Below are 26,267 nucleotides of genomic sequence, written 5' to 3' on the forward strand. Positions count from 1 at the left end.
TCTGAGCTCTGATTTGCCTTGTCTCAGTGGAAGTTTGCAGGACAGAATTTCTTTGATTGTCAATGATGTGGCTGTTGCCTTAATGTTAAAGAAGCTCAACCAGCTAGAGCATAATAATTGAGTAGAAGTGCCAAGGAAGGAGGCTTGGGATTCAAATTCTGTGCAGTTCATAAGTTACTCTCATTAATATTATAGCTAATTCTCACTTGGATGCCACAGATCTCTGAACAATGTATCAGACTGAATAGTTGAACACTTTCCAAGACTTAAATGAGATCATCATTAACTGGTTGTGCATATCATTCATAGCGCAATGCAAATTTGGTTAAAAAGCAGGCCATAGTAATGCAAATTCTTTGCTGAGATGCCCTTTTTGCCTGCTTATTGAAACAGGCTTTCATTTAGAAATGTTAAAATTCAGAATTTCTCAGGCACATTTACGTATGTTAAATACTTTAAATCAGTTATTTTAAGGACTGATTTTTCCATTAGCATCTTGTTAATAGCATGTATTTTGTAATAGTATTTTGTAATACTGTTACAAAAACGTTAACGATGTTTTGCAGTAAGAAAAATAACTTGCAGGAGTGGCAGAGAGGAAGATACCTCATTATTACTCATGGATTAAGATTTTAATCAACAGGAAAAATCTATGGAAAAAATTAAAAAGCAGATTGTATTCCTTGATTGAATTCTTTAGCCACAGGATTTCCAAGCAAAATTGTGCATGCTAAATATTAGAAACATAATGTAACACATAAACATAGTTTTATCCTAAAGTTGAGTACTATCTCATTTAAGAGAGCATTGAGGCCTAAGTCTACTATTGAAAATCTCGGAGGCAGTTTGGTTTTAGCTCTGAAGAGCTGTGGCTACACTAAGAAAAAGGATAGATGGGTAGTAAATATTCATGGAGTAAAGAGAGGCATTTAAAAGCTGCTTTAGCTGAGAAACAGGTGCAAAGCTTCGGTAGATGTCATTGGGTATGTGCCCTGATAGAGTTTGTCCTTGCGTTCCAGATGACGCTCTGTGGTGCTTTCGGAATTCCTAACATTTCTGTCAGCTGAGAGCACGTCCCACCCCTGGGTCACAATATTTCTGGACAGTAATGAGGAAAGCCTGGCACACTGGGAAATACTATCTGCTAGAAATAGTTCAGATAATGCTGTCTCTTGATTCAACTGGATTTGGATGCCATTGCTCCAAGTCTTTGTACTGTATTAACTGATTGTGGATCATATATAGGGCTACCATGCTTTTGAATGGTTACACATGCACATCACTTTAAAATGTCATGCTCTCCTTTGGATGCCAGAATCAAAACAGATTACATATTGGGATGGAGAAGAACAAAACAAACAGAACACAAGGATCCTAAATTTTTAGGTTTGCTTGTGAGATAGACAAGTGATTTTGTATGTCTTCCAAAGTCCGCTAGCTATAATAAATAAAAATATTTAGACTATGTATAGCCAACATAATTGACTGGGACACAGCTGAATGTAGAAAATACTAAGAAGTTGTTACCATTGTTGCAGGGTGAGATATACAGAAAAGTATGAACTGATGAAACAAATAACAATTGTTCTGGTTCAACCTGCGCTGTAACTATAACAACAGTCCAAATAGAAATAAACATGCAGCATCCAGTTGTCCCTTAACATTTTTTAATACTTCTGAAACTATTATTGAATCCCCAACTGCATTTTAGCAGTTTGAGATACTGTCGGGTGAAAAGGTACTTTTCTCAGCACAGTTTTATTTTTATTGACACTTTCCTAAAGTCGTACGGAGCAACATTAAATGTCTGTCTTGTAGTCAATTATCTTTTAGCGATTGTCTTCTTTAGGGATCTAGGTTTCCTTTCTGTGTTATCAGAAAATAAAATAAAAAATGTGCATGATTTCCTTTCTTCTCTTGTTTTTCAAGTTCACACACCCTGTGAGGAAAATAACGGTGGTTGTTCACATTTGTGCCTGTTGTCCCCAAAAGAACCCTTTTATAGTTGTACCTGTCCTACTGGAGTCCAACTACAAGAAGATGGAAAAACCTGCAAAGCAGGTAAGGAAGTCTTTACCTTATCACTACTTGGCTTAACAAGCCTATTGAGACTCACAATTCAGTCCTTGTGATCTTACTTCAGCTTTGCTTCACAAATCCACAAAAGTTGTAAATGTGAGAATTGATCATAAAATTATGTTTACATCACTTTCAAAAACGCAACAGTTTCAGTTACCCTGAGGTAGGATGGGCGGCCAATAAATTTTATAGCTCAATAAAATAAATAAACAGTTGTTAAACAAGGACCATCTGTGGTGACTTCTCTCTAGTTTTTTCTTCTCTTCTCCTGAATCCCCCAATCAGTTCCCTCCATGCTTCTTATTTTATAGGTTATTTGCCCATTTATTAAAAGTTCATCTCCTTCAGAAGCCCTCAAGACTGTAGACGATGAGTCTACGTCAGTTAATTCAGGTTCAGTTTATAGTACAAAACCCCATACTAATGAATATATAAATATACAAGGGAAGAGAGAACTTATATCCTCTGGGAAGGTATTCTTTAGCTTTGTAGAAGCTGCTTCAGTAATGTACCAGTGGATAGATAACCACTTCAGATACCCATCTTAAATATTAATGTATGACTCCGACTAGGCCTTTTTATTGCATATTTCATGGCAGAAATGCAAGAATTAGAGAATTTTACAAGTGAATGCTCCACAAAAAGACCAAGTCAGACTTGGCTGTGAACACATTTACTGAATGCTGTTTATCATGTGACCATATTTGAAGAGGCTGTTTGGGAGAAAGAGAATTAGCAGCATACACCTTACTGGCTCTGACTCCCTGCTTGATTGCATGCAAGTCTGGGTTTATAATTTTCTGTGCATTTATTCTGTCTCTACATTCTTTCGCGTAGTGGAGTGAGCTCCCGTTACTTGTCCCAGCTTCTGCCAACCTAGCAGTTTGAAAGCATGTAAAAATGCAAGTAGAAAAATAGGAACCACCTTTGGTGGGAAGATAATAGCATTCTGTGCGCCTTTGGCGTTTAGTCATGCCGGCCACATGACCATGGAGACGCCTTTGGATAGCGCTGGCTCTTTGGCTTTGAAACGGAGATGAGCACCGCCTCCTAGAGTCGGGAACGACTAGCACATATGTGTGAGGAGAACCTTTACCTTTTACATTCTTTCATGCAATTACATGCATGTGACCTTATATGTGCATGTTTGTTTAGCTTGGCCTGAGGTCTTGTTCAATCCAAGTTTATGTCAGAGAAGTAAAGAGTTTGCCCATAATAGAAAGTTATTATAATTTAGTTATGATTTTCAATGATATGTGAAACTGCTCCCAGAAGGTAATCTTTTTTTGTTTTGTTTGGAACAACCACAAATTGAAACCATGCTAATTGGGCTTTATAGCAATAGTACTTAGATTTATATATGGCTTCACAATGCTTTACAGCCCTCTCTAAGCAATTTACAGAGTCAGCATATTGTCCCCGACAATTAGGGTCCTCATTTTACTGACCTCAGAAGGAGGGAAGTCTGAGTCAACTTTGAGCCTGTCAGGATTGAACTCCTGGCAGTGGGAAGAGTTAGCCTGTAGTATTTCATTCTAACTACTACACCATTATGGCTCTTTTATAAATCTTGATTTGTTCTAACGAGGGCATGTCTGAACCTAGAACCTGACATGTCCTGATATCTTTTGAGTGATGGTAGAATGGAGAATGTTGTGAAGTCATCATATAAATCATGATTATTTTGCTCACCTGCAACACTGATTCTGGTATACATAACAAATTATGGCTAAAATGTGTCGTGGGATAACAATATGAATAATCTCTGCCAAAAATATTCTGAGGTGGAACTTACATCTTCATAACGTTAGCTCGTCATCATGTCAAGACTGATATATTTATATATGTATGTATGTATGTATTTAGATATGTATGTATTCAGATGTACATATCTATATCCCTAAGAGAGAACTCAAGTATTTCATGAACTTCAGAAGGAAGACATTTGTATTAGATGATATTACAATTTTTTAAAATTAAAATCTATTTCAAATATGTTATTTTATCTTCTGAAAAGAAAGATGGAAAATCATGGCAGAAAACATATAATTATTAAAATAAAATATGTACCTTTATTGAAGGCCATTTGAGTATACAAAATAAATTTTAAGTAAGTTGTTAGTAATATTTTGCTTGTTTTTATTATGCTGTAGAATCCAGCCATGAAGCATTTAATGACAATGAATCGTATAGATGCACTTACTCTAGAGATCTTTGGGCAGCAAATGATGGTGGCCGGTGCCCACCACATTTCTCCCCCCCTTTTTTTGCCTCTTCTCCACCACTTGTTGTTCTTGTTTCATGTCTATGTGGACAATGTTGGAAATTGAATTTGTATCTGGAAGAAAGCAAGGGCAGGTTTTTTTCCCCATTATTCTGTCTGCTGCAATTGTGTTATTGATGTGCTTCCTAAGGTATTGAAAGAACAGGGGGGGTTTCCCCTCCCCTTAAAAAAAGTCCCTCTTTTCACAGCTTTAGAAACCCTTGATGAATGCTCAGAACAAGCCTTTCAGAAGACTCATGTTGACCTTGTGTTTCTGGCAATGGGAAAGAGCCCCAGTGGGCATTTAGTACTTTGGCTAAGGGCACAGAAATGAGTGACTGTTTAAGTGGTATTTGCACCTTTCTATTGTTGAGCTAGACATTCTTCCAGCCCTTTTTATCAAAAGGGTAGAAAGTGGGATGGGAACAGGAAGTCTGGTTTTGCATAAGAATATGTAGCTTTTTGGTTCACTTTTATGGATTATTTCTTTCCCAAGCTCTGCATCTTTTGTGGGTTCTCTGCCTTATGCCAACATCCATGTGCTTTGACTCCCAGTCTTATTAATTAACTCATTGGTGGCCAAGGACTTTTTAATATATTTTTCAGGAGGAATTTAACTTGCTTTACTATATCCACTTTTGAGATTTCCTCAGGAATTGTGTTCTTCAGATTAATATTTTGCATGCATAGAGAATGTCTGAATTGTTCCTTAAATAGTTTTGGGTGCATCTAGATAGAAACGAGGTCATTAGCGACCATAATGTGCCTTTAAATTTTTTTTTTAATGCAGAGCTGCTGGTTTGATTGTGAGAGTATTATTTTCTCCTTAAACCCATTTCTCCTGATTTTAAATTCTCTCTCGACGTTTTTTAAATGTAGTATATTTTATTATGGCTGCAGTATAGAATAGAATCTATGTGATATTTTCTCCTATTAAATTGATATATTGCTATTCTTCCATTTTTTACTTCACTAATGTGAATGTATATCATATTATAAATGTGTAAATGCCAATTACATAATGACATAATTTTTGAGAACATATAGTTTCTTTAGTGATAATATGGCCAAAAAGCTATGTATATATTAGCCATCTGTTAATTGTAAAATAGAATGTATGTAGTTATGAGGTGTTATATAACATTTTCTAAAGGAAAAACAGTTACCATTTCAACTGAGAGTCACATTGTGAATTAACTAGACTGTCCAGATGATTTATGTTTTCTACCCCAAAATGTAATAAAAATAAAAATGTGCATTAAGTGGCAAGGGACTCATACAGACACAAATATTAATTCCACATAAATTGTGTTAGGTTGAATTTGCTTGTCTAGCAATGAATATTGAGTAGTTTGTTTATAAAATGCCTGCTTGTTTTTTTTTACTAGATGGAACTATTTAACATTAGAAATTAGTTTTAAAATCCTATTTAACAAATTTTTTAAAATATCCCTCAGTTATAAGATTTTTTAACAATGGTAAACAACTATCTAGGTGTCTATTGTAAATATGCATTTGAAACGTTTCTGCAAGATTTTCATGATGGGATCATAATAATTGCATTTGAAACGTTTCTGCAAGATTTTCATGATGGGGTCATAATAATTGGATTTCTCAAAATGTGGAACAAAGTTATTTCAAAAAGAATTATTTTTTAATGGCAATATTCCTTGGCATTCAATTTTTTTCTGATAAACATTATAGTGGCATATATAATACAGTTGATTCTAGTGAAATAAAACTTTCTCCAGTTATCTTCTTTCTATAAGTTCCTATCTTTCCTCTGTGCAGAGCTGTGGATGAACAATTGATATAATATCACTTTGTAAAGGTTATACATAACCCTGTTCATTGTTTTGCATGGTTGGTCAGAGTAACTAATAAGCTCTTCTCCCCCCACCTCTCATGACCTATAAAAATATTTTTCTTCTACTATTAGTGGTAGGAAATTAGGTAAATGAGGCTCATGGATTTATGGCTTTAAAAATGATTTAGTGTTAATACTCTTCTGGGTATAATTCAGTATTGAAGAGGCAAATAGTAGATGATAGCTTTACATTAATTGCTTTCCAAAGATAGCAATGGTAGTGGTATTTGCTAGTTTTAGACTTTGCTAAACCTATTCCCCTTCCCAAGGCTCTGCCAGTAAAATGATGCTTGTAAGAAGTTAGTCCTCTTTGTTGGGAGAGGGGAAGGAAAGAAAAGAAGGGAAAGGAATATCTACAATAGACCATTGTTATAGTCTGATTAATAGAAGGACTAATGAGATAGGAATAATGCTGCATTTTCTGCATTCGCAAAAGCAAAACGCTGTCTACATTTGTTTAGGTTGGATGACTAAACCGGAGCATTTGTTACTATATTATAGGTGCCTTGTCACTTGTCAAACTCAGAGAGAGCCAAAGGGAAAATAACAAACAGCTCTTGTCTGCTTTGCTGCTGTCAGTTCTGATTGGAGATAATTTTGCCAATAGACTGCAGCTTCCATTTCCAGAGTAGAAAGATGGTTTTTTAATCACAGGGGTGCAAAGCAACAATATTGGAAGGCAGTATACTAGTATAGTAATTTAAAACTCACAGATGAAAGGGAATCCTACCTTGGTTATAAACCTTGACCCAGAGAGACGTGCACACAGTGCCATATTCCCTCACCATCTCTATTCTGCTTTCTGCTGCCTGGTTTTTCATTAACTACAGAAACAGAATATAGCATTCAGGGGCTGAGGATAAATAGACCAACACTTATGCATTGTGGCCAGTTTTCCTTTCAAATTCAGTTACCCTTAGCAGGTGTTTCTAAAATGCTAATTAAAAGGCATACGCTTCTACGGATATTAGTTTTGTCGAAAGATATGTAAAGCTCTGGGGAATGGAAAAAGAAAACAAGGCAATTTAATAATATTAAAGAGAATAAAGGATTGTACTACTAAAAACTATTATTATATGATTAATGGAAATTAGGTTCTTTAATTCCCCCTTTTAAAAGTAATGAAATTTATGCAATTTTTCTCGCTTGTTGAATGAATCGTCATATTTATTGCTTTCCCTTCCCTCTTTTTGGACAAATAGCTGCTGGCTGATGTAGACAGACTTTTTTTTAAAACCAGTAAGAATATATGTGCTGCCTTAAATAGTGCTTTGGATTCCAATGCTGGCCAAGGAAGGAATTTTCCAGGGCCAAGTAAGATTGGCTGATGAACCTCAACTTTGGCAGATTTATTATTTTTTTCCTTTTGAATGCCATCTGAGGAATGGCTGCTTGTACTGCTTGTATAATATGATGTGGAATAATATTTAGGGGCAATTTTGTAGGCAGTGAATTGACTGTGTCATTGAGTTTTGAATAGTTAGCCTTAGCTGTACCATCTCAGTTGTGTAGAGCATGCGTGGCCTCTTTAAGACCTGTGGAATATAACTTCCAGAATTCTGGGAGTTGCTGGCTCAGGAATTTTGGGAGTTGAAGTCCACAGGTCACAAAGGAGCCATAATTGTCCACCCCTCTGTCAGAATACAACCCTCCCTCCCAATGTCTGTGAATAGGGCAGCCTCCAGATGTTTGATGGCATTTCAGATCTCAGAGTTCCCACTCAGCTAGAATTATCCCCTGCTGTAAAGAATTCAGTGCTTTTAAAAAAGGAAAATATATATCACATTGAAGTTTTGGGATTTACTAACAGGTCTGGTTAGAATAGGATGAGCCTACTAATGCCTACTCTGGCAACTAATGAAAGTTGTAGTATTACCATACTATTGTTTTGAAGACACTTTAGTTGATATGTATGGTGTAAAATACATAGCCAGTGGTGAATTATGAAATTCTTACAGTAAGCACAAAAAGTATGGCATTTTGGGAACGTTTTTCCCAAGTGTTTTAGATTCAGTTCTCTCACTCCCCCCGCCTTTGTGGGGGGATCATGAGAAACTTTGCAATTCTATGAGAGTCCTGGTAGACACTTAAATATGAGCCAGCAGTGTGTGGCAGCAGCCAAAAAAGCCAATGCATTCCTAGGTTGCATTAACAAAGGGATAGAAAGAATCAAGGTCATGTGAAGTATTTAGTACCGATCTATAAGATCTTGGTAAGACCACACTTGAAATACTGCATCCAGTTTTGGTCACCACAGTATAAATAGATATTGAGACTCTTGAAAGAGTGCAGAGAAGAGCAAGATGATTAGTGGGCTGGAGGCTAAAACATATGAAGAAATGGTTGCAGGATTTGGGTATGACTAGTCTAGTGAAAAGAAGCCCTAGAGGTTACATGATAGCAGTGTTTCAATATTTGAGGGTGCCACAAAGAAGAGGGGGGAGGTGTCAACCTATTTTCCAAAGTACCAGAAGGGAAGACAAAAAACAATGAATTAATCGAGGAGAGAAGCAACCTAGAACTTAGAAGAAATTGCCTAACAGTGAGAACAATTAACCAGGGGAACGACTTGACTTCAGAAGTTGTATCACTGGAGGCTTTTAAGAAGAGACTGGACAGCCACTTGTCTGAAATGCTGCAGGGTCTCCTGCTTGAATAGGGGGGTTGACTAGAAGACTTACAAGGTCCCTTCCAACTTTGTTATTCTGTTATTTATTCATTCCATATATCTCTCCTTTCTACTGCTATTTTCTTGGCTAAATTTGTATTCAATGAAAACTGATTAATTCAACATTGTGGTGTATTTGCAAGCCATCTTAGAAAGATTTTTTTAAAAATTATGTTCAAGTTTGTTTAAATAAGACACCAGAGCTGGGCAGTTTATTAATAATGTAGTTTGTTTGGTTTAATTTAATGATAGGAATCAACTGGCCCTGCAAAGTTAAGGCAGTTCGAGACTACAGACCAGGCCATTTTGTGGCCATAAATGGACAAATATCCAGCAGTTCAGATTATTATCTACTACTAAGTGAATCTAGTCAATTCTGGTATATTCAGCAAAGCATCGTTTAGCAAATCGTAGCTTTGTATGGTGGATGAATTAAGTGAAATAAGATTGTGCCCTACATCCTATTCAAATGAAACCAAATGCACGTATAGCAGCTATGTCAGAGCGTAATCCTTTGCAAATGGTGTAACAATACCTACTGGCTTTTAACAAGGCAAGGTCATCATTTAAATACCAGTCGGCATAAATATAGAATCATGGAGTTAAAAGAAGAAAAATAACCTGTCTGAAGAGTTGACATGCTGCTTGCTTTCCCCTTTTTTATTTAAATACTTAAAAAAAAAAACCTGAGCAGTCCCCTAATGTTGGATATGTATTTAGTTGAGCCATTCTGGTACCCCATAGTTAAATAAAGCACCATCTGTCTGTCCACTGAAAATTGCAAACAGATATCCATACATTCTTGGATTCCGTGCTGGTAGTTGAAAAGTATTTTTCCTCCAAACTAGACTTTTGGCTTTTGGAGGGAGAGAGGGAGGAAGGAGTGATATTCATTTCGCAAAACTTGTTTTATGGTGAAACAATTTTTTTCAGTACTTCATTAGCTGCTTAGGACAGTTGTGTTTCTCCTTGTGAGGTCTTGATGTCTCTCTGTCATAGCAACAGTGGTGCTGTTGTTGGTTTGGTTGAGCCACCTGGACTTCACAAAGTGATGAGATTATACTCAACTTTATAGAGCTTAGGTGGCCATGGCACAGCCGGGGGATATTTTAGGCAGTGCAGACAGCCCAGGGTCTGTAAAAGGAACTTGGCAGCCGTTATCTGGTATGTGGGCTATAAATTGCACATTCCTCCATTGCATTTTAGAGAGTATTGTACACATTTCTTAACTAGCAATTAGGCTATATTCTTACCCATGTTTTCTTAATTCAAAATCCACTCCTGGGTACTCCTGGGGTAAATGTATGGCTACATTTCAACTTGTTGATGGTTGGAGCAAGTTCATCAGATCCATTTGATACTTTTTAAATCTGTTCCCCCTCCTGCCAGTCCTCCCTTCCTGGCTCTTGAGCAACCCATAGTCACGCTGGTTGGAAATTAAGGAAAATGAAGTAAGTTTTGCACATTTGTAGGGCTTATGCGTGGGGAAGTTCTTTACAGTTTTGTTTGATAGCCCATAGGGTTGTCAAGCTGAAGAGGTAAGATCATTTTCTATGGAATTTTCCTGGTTATCTTTTGATTTTAAATTCCTGGGCAGTTTTATTCATGTGATTTTATTTTTGTTTCATAACCAGTTTTTAATTGTCAAGCTGCCATAGTGATCTCAGAGAATCAGAAAGCAATATTGTGGGGTGGGAATGCAAAGGAGAAGAACTTCCCATTCCCAATCACTGAAGCTGGTCCAAAAGTAGCATGGTCAATGCTATTGAAAGCTGCTGAGAGGTCCAGGAAGGCCATAATGGTTGCACCATCCCCACTGTGAGCCTTCCAAAGGTTATCAAGAAGTGTGGCCAGTGCTGTGTCGGTGTTATACCCCCAGCCTGAACCTAGACTGAAAATAATCCAAATAATCTGCTTCATCCAAGGGCCTTTGTAGCTGTGCATCAGGAATCCTCTCAACATCCTTCTCTTAAAAGGGAACATTGGAAACTGAGCAAAAGTTGCCCAATACTGTTGGATACAAAGATCGCCCCTTGAGAAGGGGCTCACCACCACCTCCTTTGGGGAGGGTGGCATCATCCTCTCCTGCAAAGAGTCACTAACCATCACTTGTACCCAATCACATTCCACCTGATTTGAAAGTGGATTTAAAAATAACAAACAACAAGAATGATATGGGGAAAATGCTATACTGGATATAGAAATAAAACATCCTGATGTCTTAATAATTAAAAGAAATAATAAAGTAAAAGTGTTACCCGGGCAACTTCGGAGTCTTGCTACAATTTTGAAGGATTTTATGGGAAAGGACAATGAAAATGAAAAGAAATCTATTTCTAGGACACTATTTGAAGGAAATAAAGATCAAAATTGTTAAAAGTAGTTAGTATAAAGTTGGTTTATTTGACCAAGGTTAAAATAGATAGATGTTATAGAAGTCCTAAATGAATTATTGCCAACCCCCACATCCAATGACAAGATTTTAAAGATTTGTTTATGGGTAAGATATGGGAAGAAGAGATAATTTGTTGTATTTTAGGAGAAGGTGATATGTTACTAAAATATTTATATTCATTACTAAGAAAGGGTAAATTCATTTCTTTATATATTTCTTTTTTTCTTTCCTATATTATTTTTTCCCTCCTATTTTTCCCCTTTCTGTGCTTTCTATTATTCTTTTATTTATTTTTACTTTGCATTAGTTCTTTCTTTTAATTGAAGTGTTTAGTAAAATTGTTGTAATGTAGCTGCAAAAATGTTGTAATGTAGCTGTACCCTTTCCTAGGAAACAATCGGGCAGGTAATCCCAGGAAAAGACATGCCTTCAAGATGCTGCAGACAAGTACCATGTTGATAATCCTGTTTACACTCTTTTTACAACTATCAATAAGAAACTGAAATTGAAATGCTTCATGCATTGTTCATCCTTAACAAACTATTAACTATATATCTTCAAAGCTCACCTCTGAGTAGAAAAATGATTGAACAGGGAGCAAACAAGCTTGAACTAGGCAGGAAGAGAGAGGCAGAGGCAGTTCTTGCTTGCAATGCCTTCAGAAACATTCAAATGTGGAATTTGTCTATGTGCCCTTAAATGTATTATCTGTCATAATAAGGACACCCATAACCCAACAAAGCAGCTTTCTGGCAAACAGTTAAGAGCCATGCGGGTAGGAAAAAGAGCAGCTAAGATCACAATTGTTGCTGATTAAGTATTAATCTGATATTAACTTCAGGAACACTGACTAAATAAGTTGCACCTTGAAGAATTAATTTAGGCCAGTCCTTTCCCATGATCTAGACCAGCAGTCCTCAACTTTTTCTTCACCAGGGACCCTCTTTAAATATCTTTCATGACCATGGATCATGGCCATAGAGACCCAAGACTCAACTAAAGATTTAAATCATAACATTTGTTTCAATCGCTTACAGAATCCCTGTGATGACATTATGCCTCCCCGCCCCCAGTGGTTTGTGGACCACAGGTTGAGAACCACTGGTCTGGACTAATATTGTATAAATAATTTAACAAAGCATAACAAAATAATGAAATAATAAGTATACATACTAATGCAAGAAAAGCAAATATGTCAAGAAACAGGTTTATGCATACAAAGAATACTGAAAGAAAAGGACAGGATGTTCTGAAAGTGGTGTTTGGAAAAAAAGAGAACTGACCAAGATGTAGGTAATGCTTTTCCTGTGCATTTAAAGATGTCAGAACCAGACCTAGCTTTTGAGAGGGCGCAATACTCTTGACACTTTGAAGAGCAGGTTCTGAAAATGCTTTATGAAGATGTTTTTCTCATATAGCAGTAATATTTTCCCTCAGGTTCATAAAAATCCTTTTACTGTGAATATTCATGCCCAGTACTAGCAAAGGAAGGCAAACATTTTAAAACTTTTCTTGAAACCTTTTTTTCTATGTATCTTTTTATTTATTTTAATAAGAACAATCTTCACATATTCAGCTACACCATATAGCAGCTACAGATCCCACTCTCACTGTTTAAAATGGTATTGTTTAATTTGTCTCGATAGTAGAATATTTAGTACAATTCAGATGTCATTAAACTTATATAAGTCCTCCAATATTCTAGGTCTAAGTCAGTGGTGGTGAACATGTGGCACGTGTGCCAGAGGTGGCACGCAGAACCCTCTCTGTGGGCACACACACCATTGCCCCAGCTCTATTTCGGGTCTCTACCGTGCCTGTACACGTGCCTCCCACCAGCCAGCTGGTCTTTGGGTCTCTGCTATGCATGTGGAGGGCGCATGCATGCCTTGAAGTTGGGTGGGGCGCGCACTTTGGGCACTTGGTGCCTAAAAAGGTTCGCCATCACTGTTCTAGGTTGTCAAAAATGAAAAAAAAAGTGGGATGCGAAGGAAATTCAGGTACATAGCCAATTAGCCTGAATAATCAACTGCAAGTAGAGATCTAGTCTGAAATTGGGCTTTGATCCTAGTTTTAGCAATAGTGTGCAACTTTATTCAACATTTTAAGTTTAGTTTCCTATCCTCTGAGAGCTTGGCCATGGTTAGTGGTTCATTAAAGATGTCATCTTCATAGATGATGTTAAAGAATCAATTTTAAAGAGAATACTAGGATTACAGTGGCTGATATCAATGCTTTTATACAAATCTACAATGAAATATGCACAGTTCTGTTCAGCCTCATAAACATATTAGAAGTTTCTGTCTTATGGCTACTATTTAGTTTAGTTAAAAGAAGAAATATAATACAAGAAACAGGCACTGAAGGCATTAGAGGTTTGCATCATGTTCAGAGAACACCGCCTTTAGGACAATGCATATAGTATTTTTAAAGAATTTGATGACTCAGGGTGTTATTTTGGTGTTGGACTATAGGTAGACTGCAAAATGTGAATTAATGGCTTTTCCTCCTCATACTTCATAACCTCAATAGAGGCATGTCTACTGTGTGTTAATTCATACCCTGGATGACTATGCCAGAAGTATCTGTTGCCCCTTACATCCCAATTCCAAAAACAGATGGGCTCCTCAAGCAGCTCTGTATGCATACCTCTGTTTTCCAGTTCATCTTTTTCATTATCTTACTCAGTCCTGTCTTGCTTTTTGGACATATAAATATGAATGCTGCCTTTGCCTGGTGCATCTTCCATAATTGGAGAGGCATTGCAATTGGTGATGGGGATTGATATGACTGTTCCTATGAACTGCAAGATCAGGAATCATGATCTCTCATGACAGAAGCGTCAACTTTGAGTACATTGTAAGTGTCTTCATATAGGAGTTGTACTTGGGAAATGTATATTTTTAGTTGTACCAATAGAAACAGAACTTTCTTTTGTCCTTGTTCTTCCTAAAGCATTATTGCCATTGGAGAAAAACTTGTGATCTTCCTTCACAATCAGATTGCCTTTTTCTATACAGTCCATACATTTCATAATGTAAAGTTAATCGGAAAACTAGAAATTGAATTTTGTAAGCAACAATTTAACTGTGGCGCAAGGAAAGAACTGTTTACTAGCTCTTTACTGATCACTACTTTTTTCTTAGGTGCTGAGGAAGTCCTCTTGCTGGCTAGAAGAACGGATCTACGAAGAATTTCCCTGGACATGCCGGACTTCACAGATGTTATTCTGCAAATAGACAACATTAGGCACGCTATTGCAATTGACTATGACCCTGTTGAGGGCTACATATATTGGACAGATGATGATGTCAGAGCTATTCGCCGGGCATTTCTTGACGGATCTGGAGCCCAGACTCTAGTAACAACAGAGATAAATCATCCTGATGGCATTGCAGTAGATTGGGTGGCTAGGAATTTGTATTGGACTGATACTGGTACAGATCGGATTGAAGTTACACGATTGAATGGGACCTCAAGAAAGATCCTTATTTCAGAAAACTTAGATGAACCTAGAGCAATAGTGCTCAATCCTGTGATGGGGTAAGTCTTGCAAGTATTTGTTCAATCTTAAAACACTGGTGGTTGCTCTGCCTTTGCATTTCTATGCTATGGAACATGTTACAGGTAGTCCTTGTAGAGCCGTGGGGGCGCACTGGTTCGAATGCAGTATTACAGGCTAATTCTGCTTACTGCCAGCAGTTTGATTCTCACTGGCTCAAGATAAATTCAGCCTTCCATCCTTCCAAGGTCAGTAAAATGAGGAGCCAGATTGTTGGGGGCAATATGCTGACACTAAACGGCTTAGAAAAGTCAGAACAGCACTGACGCGGTATATAAGTCTAAGTACCATTGCTTAACTTCACAATTGGGATTGAATTTCCATTGTAAATTGTTGCAGTCATAAGTCAGATCCAATTTTATAGCAATTTTTTTACAATGGTTGTTAAGCAAATCAGTGCAGTTGTTCAACAAATCATATGATTATTAAGCAAATCCAGCATCCCTAATGAGCACACACACCCCGGAAATCATCTAAAAATGATCACATGATCCAGAGCCCAGTTGCCAAGAACCCAAATTGCAACCATGTAACTGTAGGGGTGGTGTGATGGTCGTAAGAGCGAGCATAGGTCATAAGTCACTTTTTCCAAGGCTATTGTGACTTTGAACCTTTGTTAAACGAACAGTTATAAACAGATAATATTTTTAAAGTACAAGGACCACTTGTACTTTAAAAATATTATCTGTTTCGCCATACCATGTTCTAGTGGTAGTGTAACAGAATATGTTTTTTTAATGCATGTTCTTTATTAGTACTTGGTAAATTTGGAATACACAACCATCAGCCTATTTATTCTAGGTAGCAAAGTCCATGAATTTTAAGTAAAAAAAATTCCTTCCTCATTTAAAGTGTTTTTCCTTATAATATTATTATCCTTTGGTAGATCTCACAAACTTGAAGTCTTTGAATGGACTTCCAGTTCATGGAAAAGCCTCTTGCTGAAAAGCACGCCTTAAAATGCAATAATATATTTGATAGAATTCTTGTGCATCAAAATAACATTGCTGTTCTTCTCCTTCCACAAAAGTTATATGTATTGGACAGACTGGGGCAAAAACCCAAAGATTGAGTCTGCTTATCTGGATGGGTCTGAGAGGAAAGTGCTGGTGAATACTTCTCTAGGATGGCCTAATGGTTTGGCATTGGATCTTGAGGAAAGCAAACTTTATTGGGGAGATGCAAAAACTGACAAAATTGAGGTAAGTGAGATATTTCCAGAAAACGGTGGTTCAGTTCCAGAGAAAACATCTTGATTTGTTTTCCTGTTTTTTGGAAACATTGCATTACCAGAGACCGTTTCTGAAAAGTTCGGGAGGAAAAAAGGCCCAACCCCAGCATAAGAATTTGTATTTTACTTTAAAAAGACCCAGCCTGTCCTGGCTCAACTGAGAACGAGTGGTGCCTTTTGTCCAGGCAAATACAGAGCTGCACTGTCAGAGGCCAAGAAGTAGAGAAATATTAGAGCTGGACTATTAAAATAAGTCAATTTATTAAAAGTTAGGTCTGGAATTCATTATCAAATGACAAACACGGAGAAAACTATTTAAAACAAATAATATTCTTCTTCAGAATTCCCAGAAGAGGAATTGTATTGCAGCTTAATTCTGTCTGGGTAATTTATGCAGCCTGCTGGAAGTATTTTGTGTTACGTTCAAGGCTTGCTGACTTTATACAATAAAAGTAGCAAAATCCAGCAAATGATATGATATAAGTCTTCAGGTTGGGAGTATTAATCTTGAGCATAAGATACTGAAAGGACATATTTATTTGTGCAGTTACTACAGTGTGACTTCTAAGGCAGAATACTTTTTAAAATGTGCCAGAAACTTTAGGATGTGTTGACAGAATAAAAATCAGAATTCAAAGAGACCAGGCGAGATCTGTGGTGGGGATGCTGAAGTTGGCCATTTGCTCTGTGCTCTGACTTACCAACTATACTTCTTAAGCACTGTGTTATTTCCTTGGCAAAAATGTAGAAGAATCTACATTTGGTTGTATAATAATGTACTTCAATTAATTGCATGTTGCATTTTTAGCTGTCCGTTGTTTCAGAAAATCAACCTTTTTGTTCCCGCGAAGGGGAGAAATCTACCCAGCCCCGCTCCCAAGCAGGAAAATACTGCTAGATACATAGAAGTGCGTTCCTTAATTATGTGTGTAAAACTTCACATGGCAGAAACAGCAGTTATTCATTCTTGCCAGAAACGTTCCCATCTGCAGCATTCAGCTGTAGATACAAAGGCCTCAGTCACTTCACAAGCCGTTTATATCCTAAAGAAACCATTTGGCGAGCCTTGTCAAACGTTGCGTGACAACAGCCTTTGGGGCTTTCACTGCAAATTTGGCACCCTGTGGTAACATTGTTCCCAGCTCTTAAAAGTTTTTTTTTTTCTAACTTGGTTTGGCAGCATGTTTGAAAGGTGGGAGAGAGAGAGGAGAGAGAGCAAAAAATTGTAGCAGATTTTAGAGAGATATATGGGGAAAGTATCTTGGATTCAGGAGATGCAACTGATTTGAAGTGAATGACGCAAAAGTAAATTGAAAGAAAATTTAAGATCCCGCCAGAAAGCAATACATTCCAGGAACAAATTAACGTGGCTTACAAGGTTCCAGCTGAAGGAGAAGCAAAGAGACTCTGACATCTTCCTGCAAAATTGCCTAATTCTCTTTCAAAACCAGTTTTGTGGGTTGTCTTGTCAACATTTGCTTAATGATTGTGTATAATTGCATAATTAAAAAATGTTGACCTATTTGTCTATTTTTAGAAGTGTTTCCCTAATTTAAACTGCTGTAAAACAACATGGTTAAAAGATAAAATGTAGCCTATAGAATCATCGCCTCTCTCCCCTCCACCCTCCGAAGCTTTGTGATTATTTTCTTCAGAATAAATTCAGAATTTGCACCCAGACATTCTCTAATTTATTGTGCAGTGATAAGCAGTGTCTGTGAGGCATAACACGGGTCTCTAGAGTCAGGCGCTTCACCTCTATCTACAAACCCAACACAACTCATTGATCCTTCTGACGACCTGATTCTTCCTACTTTTTCTCCCTATAGTTATTTGATGGATATTGAAGAAACAAAGTCTTTGCTGTATTTCAGGACAGGCTTTCAAAGTAATGACTTTTATGGGGAAATAGTTTTCATTCTAGGTCATTTCTGCATGTGCTATTTAAAATGGCGCTTTTAATCTCCAGCTCAGGTTTGAAGAATTTATTTCAACCTTGTAAAAGATAGAAGGGTCCTCTGGCATGGTTACTTTTACATATGTAAAATGCAAAACAGTTCAGAATGTAAGAACGCATGTCAATATTTATTTCTCAAAAATTAATTATAGTTTTTGTGTCTTCATTTTGTTTTACATTTGGTGGTGGTGGTGGTGGGGGAACCTGATCAAAATCTTACTCAAAACTTGAGTTGCAGGACAAATTCGCCTTCCCATCTCTTGCCTTTAGTTCCCAAAACTAAATTTCTTTGAGGTTGCAACAGTACTAGCAAGGAAAGTGACTGTATGAGTGGCTTCTTTGATTTGATATTCTAAATACGTATTATATGGTATTTTTAACTTGTTGAAATATTTCTTTTGGATCTATAAATAATTTGCTCTTTCCTTACATAAGTAAATCAACTCCTATTCCCTGAGCTTTTAAAAAAGAATTACTGAAAAAGTAGCTGCTTTATACTTAAAATCGGTGGCATATTCTTTGTCCTGCATTAAAATAAACTTTTTATTTAAAAAAAATGGGGCAGGGAGGAAGAGACGGTTGGGAGCCTTGAATAGGGTAACTGACCTTTGACCCATCAGGAGGCTATGTCAGAAGTAAAGCAGTTGCCTTCCCACAGTCAAAGGACAAATGGACGTTGATCATCCTGAATAGTACTGAGTAGCCTGACTTTCAGGGAACCAATTAAAGGACTGCTGTGGCTTGCAACAATACAGTTTCCACACAAGTCTGAAATTCTTCTGATTTTCTTCTTCTTCTGATTGAAATAGAATGTTGGGTTTTTGTCATTTCCTATACATTTGGACCATATTACACAGAAACATTACCATAAAAATATTTAGAACCGACCTTCCACTTAATGTGACTGACGCTTTGGTAATGCATACATATATCTCACCAAAACCCTTTCCTTAGTGATTATTGTGCTGAATCTTTTGATCTTTCAACATGCTTTGGATTGAGCGGGGGGGGGGGGGGAGAGAAGAGCAGTGGCATGGAACTGGAGAAGAACAGGAAGGAAAACTCACCCTGTGCCCCTGGGAGTAAAAAATATTTTTTCGTGCATAAAGATGGGGACGGGTGCAATTAGAACACATCTTATTTTTTTTTTAAATTATCTTGAAAAGTAAGCTTATTAAGAGGAAATATATTAAAATGTAAGGAATTACAGAGAGACCACTGCACAAAGACAGTTAACATGTGATAATCTGATTATAGTTCATTCTGGGTGCCTTGGTAGGCTATGAGAAGATGTGTTGTTCTAATCCAGAAAAGGGGAATAGAGATCTGGGAAATTTTGAGCATCTTGGGGAAGATTATTGAACAGTGTATTTGTGATCAGTTGGTTAAGAATATCACACTTACAAGAGCCAAAATGGCTTTTATTATGAATAAGTCATGCTAGGTCAACCTTACCTCTATTTTTGACAGAATTACTACCTTAATAGATCGGGGGAATTCCGCATTCATAAGCTCAGCAATGAATTTGATAAAGTCTCCCATATGTAGATTAATAAAATTGTAAAATATGAGCTAGATTATACAGCATACTTCTGAATGCCTCAATATCAGTTTGGAGAACAGAGCTAAGTGGACTGCCACAGGGGGTTCTGTCTTGGCCCTTTGCTGTTCAAGATTCTTATTAATGGCCTGGACGGAAAGATTGGGGAAATAATACAAAACTAGGAGGCGTGGCTAATTCTTTAGAAGAGAAAGAGAATTTGGAGGAGGAAGAAAAAGCATCCCTTCGATAGCTCAGCTGGTAGAGCGGAGGACTGTAGAATTGCTTGTACTGAAATCCTTAGGTCGCTGGTTCGATTCCGGCTCGAAGGAGGCTTTTTATTCTCCCCTTTGTTATCATTTCTAAAGTTGCTATTCATCCTTTGAGAGAAACAAATTGTGATCTTGCTTTAAGAGACAGTTTAGTCTAGAGTTTAAGGCACCAGACTAGAAAGAGGGAGATCCATGAGTTCTAGTCATGCTTTAGCCATGAAATCCAGCAGGAACAAATGTAAGATCCTACATCTTAAAAGAAAGCCTCATTATAGTTTAGCGAGACTTGACTTGGCAGTAGTAGAGGGAACTACTGGGTATTTTGTTAGATTGTAAATTGAACATAAGACAGTTTAATAAATAAATGCAACTTTTTAAAGTTAAAAACACTTAACAAAACTCTGGTGTTTAGTTATAGGTTTGGTGGACAAAGTGGTTTGGTAATGAGACTTCTGAAATAATTCTTAGTTGTTGGTTGTAAACTTAAAGTAAATAATTGTTCCACCCCACCCTTTTATTCAACCCCATCTCAAATGCTCTGTTCACTTTTGGGCATCCGCTTAGAAAAAATGAGAAGAGATGCAGAATAAAATGGTAAGGTCAATCAGGAAACCAGAAATGAAGATCCTATGAAGAGAAAGGAATTCTATGAAGGTCCTAATGTCAAGATCTGCTCTCTTTTATTGTAGAGTGTAGTACATGGAATAATGGATTTAAGTTATGGGAAATCCATTTTCAATTGAATTTTAGCAAATGGTTGATAACAGAAAGAACGTGATGAGGAACCAATTATCCAGTGAAGTGGCAAGTTCAATGGATTCAGTCAGATGCCAGAGAGATGTCCACTTGGAATGCTATAATGTGAATTGCTATACCAATCAGGGAACTGGCATAATTCTTTACATCGCCAGGGTGAGGAAGAGACTGTGCAAACCATACAGTTTACGTTCTTGTGCCAGGTGTTATGTCCCAAATACATCATCTCATTTGTGCAATGATATTGATGCACATCTAATTTTGATATCATAGCTTTGTCAGTCTTGAAGGGGGGTGCATTTTCTATTAATTTAGAAAAGGGCCTAAGCATTGTTTCCTTCATTGTGGATGTTTTGAAATATATAGAATATATACAAATGTATTATAATAAGAAACAGAATGTTTGAAAGTTGAAGCAGCATGTGAAAACATTGATTTGAATCTCTTCAGGAGTAATGTATGTTTATGCAAAGCACTATTTTCAGATTAATTCCACTCTGTTGGTTACCTGGCTTTAATTTGAAAATTTGCTAACATCTACAGGTATAACTGCCCACATTACCTGTGTTCGGCATATTTAGGTTCTGAAATCTGATAGAATTCTGTTTGTCTTCATACTCAGCTTTTTTTTTTTTTACAGAGTATTGTCCACTTCCAGGTGGAATATATATCATTCCTTCTGGTTTAGAATATATAACAGTGATCCATTTAGGTTTTTAAGAGCCCTGGTGGCACAGCAGTGGTGGGTTGCAGGTGGTACGCCCCGGTATAGGCATACTGGTGCCTGCCGGAAGCACTGGGTACCGTTCCGTTACAGTGCTCCGGAGGGCCCACCCGCCCGCCCAAGCTCCTTACCTGTATTTGAGCTCTTCCGCGCACGTGCACGGAGCGTACGATGCCTGCACGACGCTCCACTGAACAGCTGGAGCATCGTGGCGGTAAGGCTGCACACGCTTGTGCACGCATGTGCTGCATTCATGCATGTGGGGGACGCCAGGCTGGTTGCAACAGGATCCGGAACCCACCACCGTACTGGTTGCAACAGGATCCGGAACCCACCACTGTGGCACAGTGATTAAATACAGTATTGCAGGCACTACCTGGAGTTCGATTCTCACTGTCTCAAGATTGACTCAGTCAGCCTTCTGTTCTTCCAAGGTCGGTAAAATGAGGACCCAGATTGTTGAAGGCAATAGGCAAACAATGCTTAGAAATTGTAAAGCGCTACGGGGCGGTGTGTAAGCCTAAATGCTATTGCTGTGCTATTTATACACAATGTAGGTATTTTGTGTAGTGTTGCGAGATTAAATGAAACGGAATTTGTTTTTCTTTTCTCCAAACCCTGTACTTCAAGAGCAACGTCAAGTGAAAATGTAAGAAACATTTTCCTCACTGTGGTTACCAGTGAATAATTGTTCATGTTTTGATCTCTTTCATTTTAAATAACTGGGGAAATTCACCTCAGTGGCGTTGAGTTGCTCTGTTTAATTTCATTTTCTTCATGCTCAGCGTGCATGTGGTTAAACTGCCTAGAAAAAAAAATGTCTTCAGGATATGCTCTTAGCCATTGCATGTAAGCAATTGTATAGTGGATACTCTCTGGATTGTAGATGGCCTTGATAGCTTGAGTGTCACATTGTCTGAACCCATTTGGGAAAAAAAGAACGGATTAGAAGGTGGGTGTGCTCACTTAGCATTAACTTAAGAGAAATATTTAGGCTTCTTCCATTGATATTCAGCAACTATCAGCTATATTAAAGGGTGTGTTCAGCTTTTTATATTAGTGTCGTGAGGAGACATCTGTCACTCAAAAAAGGGAAGGGTTGCTCCTAGCATTGATTGACTAGAGTCATCCTGTGGGAAAGCATGCTAACTTTTTTTAAACTATGGGTGACCCCTGCCTCCTTTTTTTGTGAGCAATAAAGACATAAGGGGGGGGGGGCAAAGAGGGTTTAGCAGAACCCCCACAGCTATCAGCGCCCTTCATTGGTAGAAATGGCTTTCACTTGAACTTGCATTTGACAAGCGTGTTCTGTCTCATTCAGAAGGATCCTTCAAAGGCAACTAATTGAAATGCTTGCACCCCTTCATTCCTTTTCCAAGTCTTTCCCGCCAGGCACATGCCCCCAGGTTTGCTTAAACTTCAGGGCAGTAACATTCACAGTTAATGAGGGTTTGGGGGGGGGGGAATGGACCATGTAGATTTGCCTTTTTTCCCCCAGAAAAAAAAAGAGTAAAAGTCTGTGGGAAAGAGATTTTTAAAGTTCCCCTATCCAACCCCTTAATGCCAATGTCTGAGAATCTGGTAGTGCTAATAAAGAAGCTGGGCTGCTTGTTCCCTGCCAAACTTTTTGTTGCACACTTGTTAGAAATTCTTTTTGTCTTTTCTAGTCCTTGACTTCATGAAATGAAACACAAATCAGGTCCCCGGAATGAAAGGTTGCATGTCTGCCTTGTGGCATTTGGAATGAAACTATTCACTGCCTGGATGACTATAAACAGAAAGCCAGTAGCTGCCTAATTCTCCACTTTGAGGTTCCTGCGAAGAAGCCCTTTTTCCTGATGAAGGGTGACTTTTGAAAGAAAACTCGGCAAGTGCAAGGATAATTCTTATCCTTGCAGTTCTAGGTAGGGCAGCATTTTCTCTAACAAAGGTGTATTCTTGGACCCGTAGCAAGATATATCATCTCATCTGTAGAATTGCATGTGAAATTTGAATGCAGAACAAACACCATTCTTTCTGCATTTCGCTCCTGAAAGATTTCTTTGGCTTTCCTCCAACCGTCGGCTCCTTTTTAACTTGTATTCATTCTTCGGCAAGAAGACTAAATTAGTGGTGCAAAGGGGTGATTTCCCCCCCCTCCCCCAAAAATTCTGAGAGACAGAACAAGAATTGTGATTGTTTTTTTGAAAGCACGATAAAAGATCTTATTCTTCCAATGGACTTCTGAAGTTGCCGACGTAAAAATCCAATAGCTTACTGTTGCAGTTCTTCGGGCAATTTGTTTGGTTGATTTGGCTATTATGAATGCCTGAAAATGCTGTGTTGTCCTTTTATGCAAAGCGCTGTCAGCCATCTTTCTCCTCCCCTTCTAGTTCTTTCTAAAGAAATGGGGAGAACGAGGAGAAAAAGGGAGTTTCTGCCATACTTCCAATAGTTTGGATGGGCATACATGAGCTAAAGTGGTCAATAAATCATCTGCCTGAGCAGGCACTTTTTAAAACTGTCCCATGTCACCATTGTTTCTGAGTTGTGAGAGCAGGAATTGAAGCCCACTTTGAAGTTTTCTGCGGGATTAATTGCAATCTGAGCAGTTTTTTGTTACGTATTTTTTTGGCTGCTTATTACAAAGACATATTATGTACTCTACTGTAGACGTTATTATTTCTATGACTCATATTTGTCACTGCTGACCATAATTGATTTTTTAAAATTCAATTTTGCCTACCCTTTCCTTTAAAAAAAAAACCAGATGCAATTCTTAAAGATAATTCTAAGTTTTGCCCTCAGCTTGCTAAAGGAAAGAGTGGAAAACATTTTAACCCACATTTTGTTATTCCCATGCCTGGAATAGAAGTCTTGTATTTCTCTCTCCCCTCCTTCCAGTCCCTTTGTTGCTTAAACATTTGCATGAGAAAACAGTGCAAGGGGCAATGTTAATTTTCAATTGATGCCACCAACTTTTTAATCAGGGGTACTTTTGCATTTTTATGATGAGTCGTTGTTATGTCTGCATGCTGATTTCATTGTGATGGTCCATATGTTTTGCTTGTCACTGTTTATGGTAAGGCTTCCTTCACCTAAGAGCACCCTGCTGCCCTTTTGCATTGGCTGTGCCTAGAGATAGCCCTGCTCTTTTCCCTTTCTAACTAACTTTCCCTCGGGAGCCTGTTGTGAACTATTGAACACACTGACTCTTTTGTCAGTTTTCATCTTGCTTTATCTTGGGTTCTTTTGTCCAATACTCCAATTTTACAAGAGTGTTGTAAACACTGTCCGTCCACCCATCCATAGATGTAAAATTTGTCTTCCATTACTCACAGCTTTGTTCTGTTCATGAAGGCTAGATATTTTTCTTAAAATTTGCTCTTAGTTAAATTCGTTTCATGGTTATATCAGCATATCTACTTGGTCTTGGCTAAGGTGACCAACTTTTTTACAATGAAAAGGAGGACAAAACACGTTCTATTGTCCAAAATGCTAAGGTGACCAACTTTTTTACAATGAAAAGGAAGACAAATAAATTGGAAAAAATATATCGTAAATAAAAGAAATATTGTATTCATTGCAACAATAATACACTAAAATATGATATATGCATAATAAAAACATTTGCAACATTTTATATTGTAATTATGCTTACATGCCTGTTAATTATTATTTAAATGAGTACTTTTCCATTTAATTAATATTTTTGTCAATGTATCATCTTCTAACAATATATTGGAAATATCTGAACAAGAAATATCCTTCATATTGAATTTTACGGCAAGTGCTGCAGCTAGAGTATCAACATTCAATCTCAATTTCTCACTTGATGAAAAATCATTGGCAAGTGAAAAAAACTCTTTCAACTGCTGCATTAGTTCCAGGGCAGCACAACATAAATTGAACAAGTATAAATAAATGTTCACATGGAATATGTTCATTTTGAAATGGCTGAAAATATCCACCCATCTTTTATCAATTTCAACATGTTGATTTTCCCATTGTATTAATTTTTCAGAATTTAAATATACATTCAGTCTTCTAATTTCTTCAAAGAGACAATTGTCGTCTATTTTAATGTCTAGCATTTCTTTAGATAAAAATTCAACACAAGATTCAATACCTGTTCAATATACTTGCGATGAAGTAAAAAAAACACCATTAAAAACTGTTTAATAAAATACGTCACATAACGCGCAACAGATTAGCCTTCAAATACCAAAAAGGAGGACATGTAGGAGGACACTTTTCAAGGGAGGACAGAACTTACAAAAGAAGGACTGTCCTCCCTAAAGGAGGACGGTTGGTCACCTTATCTTGGCGAATTTCCTTCGGACACATTGATATTTCTGTTTACCAAAGATCATCATCGTATATTCTGCTAAATAGTATTCCCTTTCTTAGCTATAACTAGCTGCACTTTCGTGTTACAGTATTGTTATTGTATTATTTGCTATTTAGGACTAGCTCAAAGAAAATTGATATTTACTAGTATTAATTTCCAGCAGGCAATTGTAAAACATATTTTTTTTAGCAAATGATACAATTCTTATTTTCTTTTACAGAATTGTCTAAATAACTTTGCACATTTTCTGCAACAGTTTCAGATAAAAATGTCATCCTTTAAGTATAAACTATGTGCAGATCAATCACATACAAGTTATAAATAGAAAATATTACAGTATTGATTGTTGCTAGTAATAGAATGCTCCCTATTAGTATATTTATATTTAACACTACTACACTAGTAACATTTCTACATTTACATGGAATGTCTGGATGTAAAGAAATGGACTCATAATCTTATCCTACATTCATTTAAGTCAGCCTTTTACAATTTGTTCTCCATGTAGATGGTTTACACTACAATTCTATTACCCGGAGACAGCATGAGGGATTCTGATAATGCCTTTCATACCTTAGGCATGAAAGCCAGCTGGGTAACTTTGGTCCAGTCACTCTTCCTGA

The 26,267-nt window shown here is 37.3% G+C and overlaps 1 protein-coding gene across 1 annotated transcript in view; it reads left to right on the plus strand.

The window, feature by feature from the left end:
- LRP5 (LDL receptor related protein 5) overlaps window positions 1-26,267 on the plus strand; it is a 136,073-nt gene that overhangs the window by 59,330 nt on the left and 50,476 nt on the right. Inside the window, exons 5-7 of the mRNA XM_081939649.1 lie at window positions 1,930-2,061; window positions 14,419-14,815; window positions 15,865-16,036. Of these exons, the coding sequence (XP_081795775.1) occupies window positions 1,930-2,061; window positions 14,419-14,815; window positions 15,865-16,036 (701 nt within the window). The remainder of the gene's footprint in view (window positions 1-1,929; window positions 2,062-14,418; window positions 14,816-15,864; window positions 16,037-26,267) is intronic.

This window comes from Natrix helvetica, assembly GCF_964273705.1.
Source record: "Natrix helvetica genome assembly, chromosome: 1".
NCBI classification, from domain to species: Eukaryota; Metazoa; Chordata; class Lepidosauria; order Squamata; family Natricidae; genus Natrix; species Natrix helvetica.